This window comes from Empidonax traillii, unplaced genomic scaffold (assembly GCF_003031625.1).
Source record: "Empidonax traillii isolate 1590-97213 ecotype Southwest subspecies unplaced genomic scaffold, ASM303162v1 scaffold1767:size76612, whole genome shotgun sequence".
Classification (NCBI taxonomy): Eukaryota; Metazoa; Chordata; class Aves; order Passeriformes; family Tyrannidae; genus Empidonax; species Empidonax traillii.
In genome coordinates this window covers 22,625-31,115 of record NW_020956960.1, presented here as the reverse complement: position 1 = coordinate 31,115, position 8,491 = coordinate 22,625, and the positions used below count along the sequence as shown (strand labels likewise).

The window sequence follows — 8,491 nt, the reverse complement described above, 5'->3', positions numbered from 1 at the left end:
AGACCCCCCTGCAGAGCTGCTCCAGCCCTGGGAACAGCACAGGGAGCACATGGAGCTGCTGGAGAGAGCCCAGAGGAGGCACCAAGAGGATCCCAGGGCTGGAGCAGCTCTGCTGGGAGGAAAGGCTGGCACAGCTGGGATTGTTCAGCTGGACAAGAGAAGCTTTGGGGGGACCTGAGTGTGGCCTTGCAGGGCCTGAAGGGGCTCCAGGAAAGGTGGAGAGAGACTATTTCCAAGGGCTGGAGGGACAGGACAAGGGGGAATAGATTCAGACTGACAGACAGTAGGGATAGATTGGATATTACAAAGTAATCCTTCCTAGGAGGGTGGGGAGGCTCAGATTACCCAGAGAAGCTGTGGCTGCCTCTGGATCCCTGCAAGTGTCCAAGGCCAGGTTGGAGCAACCTGTGCTGGTAGAAGTTGTCCCTGCCCATCCAGGTTGGAACTGGTTGATTTTTAAGGTCCCTTCCAACCCAAACCATTCCACATCTCTATGATTTTTTTATGACCTTTCTCCTCACCTGTTCTGTGCTGCCCAGTGAATGGACAGAGAACTTCTAAATTCAGTAGAACCGAACACTCAGGCGTGGTTTTGGTGTCGTTTTTTTGGCAGGCTGCCTGTCTCAGCCCTGCAGGAGAACTTCCAGCCCTTGTTAGGGCTCCTCAAAGAGTCTGTGCAGTTGAACTTGGCTCCTCCTGGCCACTTCCTTCTGCTCAGGTACTGTGGGAGAGAGAAAATTTGGGGGTGCCTTGACAGGCATTTACAGCCACTAACCTGGAGGGAATTGGTTTTTCCCACAGCACCCTGAATGACTTTGTGACCAGGACACCCAGTCTGGAAAACAAAAAAGACCAAAAAGACTTGCAGGTACAGTGGAGAAATGTTCACCTTTCAGTTCCTGACTCTGGACATCTGAGTGAAAGTGGAGATGGCCTGACCTGTCCTTTGTGTCTGAAACTTCCCCTGTGATTTTGGGAATGCCTGGATATGCATCCACCCAATTTTGGCTGAGGCCTGGTAAACGTGGGAGGCTCAGACAGGAGGGACCAACAAAATTTTGGTCCAAATGTTGTGTGAAACCACGAGCTTTTCAAAGCTCTTCTGCCTGGCTGGTTTTATGATCTCTCTCAGAACTGGAGTCATAACACAAGTGTGATGTCGCGAGTCCATCTCCTGTGTGTCGATATTGAAATCTCAGAGCTCTCCAGGAAAATAATTAGCTCCCTAATTAGCCTTGAAGCTCCCAGGGGTGTTTGGCAGTGGAGATGACTCTGAGCTCACCTGCTGTGCAAAGAAGGGGTGGGGCAGAGCAGGATTTTCCCTCCTGTCCCGGTGGTGATTTCACCACAACACTTCAAGCGCCACTTCTGTGGCTGCAGTTTTGGCTCTGGGGATTAAATATGCCAAGTGATGACAGTGCCCACCTGATGCCACTTCTTCTGGTCACCTTACAGGAGGTGACCCAAAAAATCTTGGAGGCCGTAGGGACTGTGGCTGGCTCCTCCCTGGAACAGACCAGTTGGCTGAGCAGGAATTTGGAAGTGAAGGCTCAGCCTCAGATTTTGCCAGACGACTTCAACGTGGACGATGTGAATGGTAAAGTGCTTTTCTCTTGACTTCCTGCTCCCTTTTTCTCCCCTGCTGGAGGCCTTGAAGAGCCCGAGGTGTTTGATGGTGTGTGGCCTTGCAGGAATTTACATTTCACTGCGGTACCAATGTGCAAACAACAGTTCTGTTTGGGAGGCAAATTAGGAAGCAGCGAGATCTGGACATACCTGAAGAGAACACTGAATTATTTTGCCTCTTTCAGATACATCAGTGGCACCATCTTCAATGGTTTCTGCCTCTGCTCCTTCAATCTACAGCGTCCAAGCCCTTTCTCTCCTTGCAGAGGTAAGCAGGGCCCTCTCATCTGTGGGGGTGGCTTTGATATTATTTAGCAGAGGTGGGGTTTTGGATATTATTAAGCTTTGATGTTATTAAGCAGTTTAATTTACCTGAGTAAACATGAAGTTTTCCAGGCAGATCAAATGTCCCAAAACTAGAACGTGTTCCCCCCCCTTTGCCCAGAAATGCCAACTTTGGGTTCAGAGAGATGTTCTTTTCCTTTTTTGAGGTCCTTGCTTCTCTCCTGGACATGGTTTACAGGAGTGATGAGAAGGACAAGGCCGTGCCGCTCATCTCCCGTTTGCTCTACTACGTCTTCCCTTACCTGCGCAACCACAGGTGAGGCTCCCTCTGCCCTTTCCCTCTGGGCTTTTCCAGGGTTCTGCTGCCAAGGATTCAAAGTGCACTGGAAATTTGGGTTTGGAGGGAAATTTTGATTCACACCTGTAGTGGAGACAGGCTGGACTGTTTGCTGTGATGTGTTCCAGTGTGGAAATACCTCCCCACACTGGGAGTTGCTTTTGCCCAAACTGCTTTGATCTGCCCAGCTCCTGCTGCTCCCACTTCCCAGCCAGTGGACACACAGGTCTTAGAATCAGGGAATGCTTTGGGTTGGAAGGGACCTTAAAAATCATCCAGTGCCACCCCCTGCCATGGGCAGGGACACCTTCCACCAGCCCAGGTCGCTCCAACCTGGCCTTGGACACTTCCAGGGATCCAGGGGCAGCCACAGCTTCTCTGGGAATTCTATCCCAGCACTTCCCCACCCTCCCAGCCAGCAACTCCTTCCCAATATCCCACCTAACCCCGCCCTCTGGCAGCTTAAAACCACCGTCCCAAGTTTTTATTTTCTATAAACATAAACTTTACTTTAAAAAAATACCTATTAATCATTTTCCCCTCTTCCCCCAGTGCCTACAACGTTCCCAGTTTCCGTGCTGGTGCTCAGCTCCTCAGCTCCTTGAGCGGCTACGCCTACACCAAGCGAGCCTGGAAAAAAGAAGTGCTGGAGTTGTACATGGATCCCTCTTTTTTCCAGATGGACACTTCATGCAGTCAGTAAGACCTGGGATTGTAGCACTCCCAAGCACCTTTCCCCAGGTGAACCCATTCCAAAGCTTTCCCTGATTATCTAACCCCTCCTTCCTCCCCCGCAGCTGGAGGTCCATTATTGACCATCTGCTGACTCACGAGAAAACCATGTTTAAAGACTTGATGAGTAAGTACCAGCTGCTGAGAGCTCCCCTCTGCTGCAGTTTGGGATCCATTTGCGTTTGAGGTGTCAGGTGCATTTTCAATATCCCGATGGAGCAACAAAACCCTGACACTGCTGATTCAGCCTCATTGACCATATTGTCAACTTTATTGCCTGCGCTGAGTTAAATCTGTATTTTGGTCACGTCTAAGACACACCAGAAGTGGTTTTGTTGCAGGAATGCTCGTGCTGGGCTCCTGCATTCACGTTTTGCCCTAATTTTGAGTTGCTCAAGCGTGACCTTTCCCAGGAGGAGACTTTGCCAAAGCCTGCAGGTGTCCGTAGCTGGCACGAGCCCGTGCAGAAAACCTTGGAGTCATGTGCTTTGACCTCTAATTCGGGCTTGGGGAGAGTGTGGAGGAATAGAACCTGGGGAAAGGGTGGGATAACACACCTTAAATTTACCCCAAGCAGCTTTCACCTCTTTTCCAGCCCTTTTAAAAGGATAGTGAAGGTTTGCAGGGCGAGGTGAATTCGCCATCAGCAGACCCAAACCCAGAGATTTTTCTTCTTCGATTTCAGGGATTATTTTCAGCCCCAAACACAGGCATGGCAGGTGATAACTGTTCTCTCTGTCCCAGACATGCAGAGCAGTGCCCTGAAGCTGTACCCCAGCTGTGAGCAGAAGGCCATGCTGCTGAAGCGCCAGGCGTTTGCCGTCTTCAGCGGGGAGACCGACCAGTACCACCTGTACCTGCCCCTGATCCAGGGTGAGATCTGCCATCCCACTGCCTTTTCCTGCCTGCTGGAACTCAGATCCCTTGGCCCAGAGAAGCTGTGGCTGCCCCTGGATCCCTGGAAGTGTCCAAGGCCAGGTTGGAGAGACCTGGGCTGGTGGAAGGTGTCCCTGCCCGTGGCAGGGGGTTGGATTGGATGATCTTTAATGACCCTTCCAACCCAAATCATTCTGTGATAGAAAGTCTGGAAGAAAGGAATGTCACCTATTTTCTAACACATACTTCCATTTTTTCCTAATTTTTAATAGAAGTTATCAGTCTCTTAAATTCTAGCAAATAAATTATCTAATTAAGGAGAGACAGGAATCTGCATCTCAAGACCTGTGGTCTGGAAACGTGATTATTTTGTGGCAACCTTCCAGCCACTCCTGAGCTGTTGTTTTTCTCTTTAAAAGTCAGTTTTGACCAAATTTTGTGCACTAGAAACCCACCACAGCTTCAGGCTTTGTCTGAATCCCAGTTTTGTTCATAGAATGTAAAGGGCTCAGCCCACAACTGATGACAAACCAAACATTTTGGGGAAGAAGGACCTTTCCCAAGGGCCTGGAGTGACAGGACAAGGGAAATGGCCTCAAGCTGAAGGAGGGCAGGGTTAGATGGGATATTGGGAAGGAATTCCTGGCTGGGAGGGTGAGGAGGGGCTGGGATAGAATTCCCAGAGAAGCTGTGGCTGCCCCTGGATCCCTGGAAGTGTCCAAGGCCAGGTTGGATAAACTTGGAGCAACCTGGACTAGTGAATCCCCTGCCCGTGGGGATTGGAATTAGAAGATCTTTGTGATCCCTTCCAACACAACCCATTCTGCGATTCCACATTTTTTTCTTTCCCAAGTTCCAGAAAACTTTTCTTTCAGGTTTTTTTTCCACTCTTTACGTTCCCTCCAGAACGACTGACGGAGAACCTGCGCGTGGGCCAGACCTCTCTGGTGGCTGCCCAGATGTTCCTCTTCTTCAGGGTTCTCCTGCTGAGGATTTCTCCTCAGCATCTCACCTCGCTCTGGCCAATTATGGTGACAGAACTGGTAAGGAGCAGGGAGTCATTCCAAACTAATCAGTGGGGGGGGGTTTTCCCCAGTTCACCTTTTTCCTCCTCCTCCCTGTTTGGAAATGTTTTCATAGTTTTTTTTTACATTGGTCAGATAATTTGGGGTTAAAAAAATTAACGTATTCATTGGGAAATCGCTTTTGGATTTGTTTTGCTGTTGATAATTGAATGTCTTGGCTGATTTATTAATTGGTTACGAGTCATAAAGGTAAACTCAGAGTCAGGGAAACGTCCCTGTTGGTTGGGATGGAGTTGTGTGAACATTTCAGCATCCCCATAAATAATTTATTCCTTTGAAGATCCAGACATTCCTACAGCTGGAAGAAGATCTGACTGAGGAGGAGGAACCATCAAAGTGAGTGTTGTCGTTTGTCTGAGAGAGAAATTGTGAGAGCTGCATGTTCTGTATCTGCCAGTTTTAATTTCTTCCATAATTAATTCATTAATTCTCTGGAATAGGGAGGAGCCAACAGGATTTTTTGGTGTTGCACTTTTATATTTCTGGTGCTGATGAGTCAGAGTTTAGGATTATTTTATATTCTGAATTATATCATTACTATAGCTATATATTTATATAATTGTATATAAAATATAAATAATTTTAATATATTTTATATAATAATTTTTATTTTATATAAAATATATACAATTTAATTTGTATAATTATATAGAGGAATTGTAATAATAATTATATAATTATAATTATATAACAACTATATAAAATTATATACCGTTTTTATATTAAATTTTATTTATTATGTTATCTAAAATTGCGATATGCTTTAAAGTATATATTTAATATTAATATAAAAAGATATAAAAATATTTTTATTTTAATATAAGTTATTTTATTATTTCTTATGTATTTGTTAATTTTATTATTTATTATATTATTTATTATTATATAATTTATAGTAAGATAAAAAGTAATTTAATAATTAATATAAATACATATTTAATATATAAATATATATTTATATATTATATATAGTATATACATAGTATATATATACTATATATATTATATATATTTAAAAATATATATTATATATATATATACTATATATATTATATATATTTAAAAATATATATAATATATACCATATATATTATATATTTTTAAAAATATATATACAATTATTAATTGCAAGCAAATATAAGATTAAAATGCCAAGTCAGCATTTGAATATTTTAACATATTGCCCCTTTTTTGATATATTTTAGATTATTTTCCTTCTACCAGCCTTTCCTATTAATCCCACCATTCCTCTCCTACAACCTCCTACCGAACAAAACCAGCTGTGCACGTGCTTGTTTTTGTAAATGCCGATGGAAAACCTGCCGTGGATTTATATTTTAATGACCATTTCCACCTTTGGGCGCAGGAGCAGCAGCAGGACGAGCAGGCAGAGGGCGGGGGACGCCGGTGGGGGTGACATCCAGCACAACGAGCTGTCCCTCTACCTGGCAGCCTGTAAATTCCTGGACACGGCGCTCTCCTTCCCCCCCGACAGGATGCACCTCTTCCAAATGTAAGGCCGAGCTTGGAAAAGCCGAGGGAGGAGGCGGGAGAGGATTCCCTGCTTTCCAAACTCCTCCTCCTCCTCCTCGGGTGTGGCTGAATCCCACCCCAGCCTTGGAGTGGGGAAATGGTTTGGATTCCAAGGAATTTCAGAGGTTTTAACGGTGGCAGAACGGGAGGATTCTAACCTGGGAAAACTGGGAGGAGCCACGTGGGAATGTTGTGGGGGTGGTTGCGTTTCAATCCTGACAGGGTAGTTATGAACTAGAAGACAAATTCTGGAGAGAAACCAGGGCTGTGCCTGGGTATGATCCAAACAGGGATGTTCTTCTCATCCAGGGATCTTCTTTCAGGTACAAGTGGGCTTTTGTCCCAGAGGTGGACACGGAATCATGTCCTGTGACCTCTCACCTGGTGGAAAACCATCAGGAATGCAGACCACACATTGTGAGGATCATGGATCTGCTCAAGATGAAATACAGGGTAAAGAAACCTTTCTTTTCTTTTTAATTTTTTTAATCCGTTCATTTACTTTCCTAAACAAGTGACAAGATTTTAAGTTATGCAACAGATTTTTAGGTATTATTTCCTCCCTGGGAGGGTGGGCAGGCCCTGGCACAGGTTGCCCAGAGAAGCTGTGGCTGCCTCTGGATCCCTGGAAGTGTCCAAGGCCAGGCTGGAGCGACCTGGGATCGTGGAAGGTGTCCCTGCCTGTTAGGATTGGAATTAGAAGATCTTTGAGGTCCCTTTCCAACCCAAACCATGTGATTCCATGAGATTCCACTAAAATTCACGAGGCTTTTAAAAACCATCTGCTTTCACAGATCTTTCAGATGTCAAACTGCTTGTGAGGGGAAGGCAACAAGAGGCAGTTATCCTGTTTCTCCCTTAAATCTTCCCACAACCCCCAGTGGAAACAACTCCTCTCTGACACGACCTTTAGTAAATAAATCTCCTTATTTTTGCTCCCAGGAACCCAACCACACCGAGGGAATTCCCAAGAAGCACAGATTCCCCCTGCTGACCCTGCGCTCCGTGTCCAGCATCACCCAGCTCGTGCCCTTCTTCCACACCCTGTGCCGGGCATTTACAGCCAACAGCAGCCAGTCCCAAAATTCCCACCCTTCTTCCCCAGCTGCCTCCGTGGACTTTGTTGGAAACAACAGCACCAAGATCTTGGAGCAGCTGGAAGACAGCGTGGAATGTGACTTCCTGGAAAACATGGAAGGTTGAGCCACGTGTTGGGACGCTTGGATGGCGGTGGGAAAACAGCAAAACGAGGGAAAGCTTCGCTGCAATTCCTTTTTTTTTTTTATTATTCCCCCCAGCTTTGGGAGCGCTCTCCAGTAATGCAGGAGTTGGTGTTAAAAAAAAGCAGGAATCTGGAGTTCCTGTGGTGGGGAGGTTGGGGAAGGCGGGGGGAATGTGCAGCTTGGTGGTAATTTATTAGAGTTACTGTATTTTCCTTGGTTTTCCTTTTTTGGGGAGGATTTAAAGGCGTTTTGTAAATAAGGGGAGGATATTTTTGACTCGGTGAAAGTAGCAGTGGCCCCGGAAACTCCTCCAGGAAGTGTTTTCAGCTGCTTTTGGAACCCATGTTCTGAAGATAGAGGTGAGAAAAAGCTAGTTTTGCATGGCAGTGTACAATCAGTTTGCAGATCACTCATTCCCTGAGGTTAAAAGCCCTTGGATTTGGCCTAAAATTTACCCAAATTCCCAACAAATCACCCAAGTTCCACAAGCAGATGGATTTTCCTAAGGCTCCTACATCGAGCAGCCTTACCTTTCAGCCCTGTGCTATGACAGCATCCTCCAGGCTTAGCAATTCCTAAATAAAAACGTGCATAAAAGGCAAACCCAATGCTGTAACATTTTGTAATTAGCGTTGCTCGAGGGCTTTTTGATTTTGACAAGTTGGTTACAATATGATCATTCAGGTTTTTAAATTTAAAAAAAAAAAAAAAAAAAAAAAAAAAAGCAGCTTTGTCCTTTCAGTGACTCAGGCCACTTTGCAACTTCGGAAATGCAACCAAATGGAGATAAATCT

The 8,491-nt window shown here is 45.4% G+C and overlaps 1 protein-coding gene across 3 annotated transcripts in view; it reads left to right on the top strand.

Moving 5' to 3' along the window:
* Positions 1–8,491, top strand: part of DOP1B (DOP1 leucine zipper like protein B) — a 57,897-nt gene that overhangs the window by 29,387 nt on the left and 20,019 nt on the right. Inside the window, exons 25-37 of one of the 3 annotated variants that reach the window (XM_027908601.1) lie at positions 614–718; positions 802–868; positions 1,456–1,597; positions 1,812–1,894; positions 2,118–2,227; positions 2,801–2,947; positions 3,046–3,107; positions 3,725–3,853; positions 4,763–4,899; positions 5,222–5,277; positions 6,308–6,454; positions 6,798–6,927; positions 7,417–7,770. The exons of the other annotated variants lie outside the window; for them this stretch is intronic. Coding sequence (XP_027764402.1) covers positions 614–718; positions 802–868; positions 1,456–1,597; positions 1,812–1,894; positions 2,118–2,227; positions 2,801–2,947; positions 3,046–3,107; positions 3,725–3,853; positions 4,763–4,899; positions 5,222–5,277; positions 6,308–6,454; positions 6,798–6,927; positions 7,417–7,677 — 1,576 coding nt within the window. The 3' untranslated portion in view covers positions 7,678–7,770. Of the gene's footprint in view, positions 1–613; positions 719–801; positions 869–1,455; positions 1,598–1,811; positions 1,895–2,117; positions 2,228–2,800; positions 2,948–3,045; positions 3,108–3,724; positions 3,854–4,762; positions 4,900–5,221; positions 5,278–6,307; positions 6,455–6,797; positions 6,928–7,416; positions 7,771–8,491 lie in introns of those variants that run through there. 3 annotated transcript variants of the gene reach the window in all.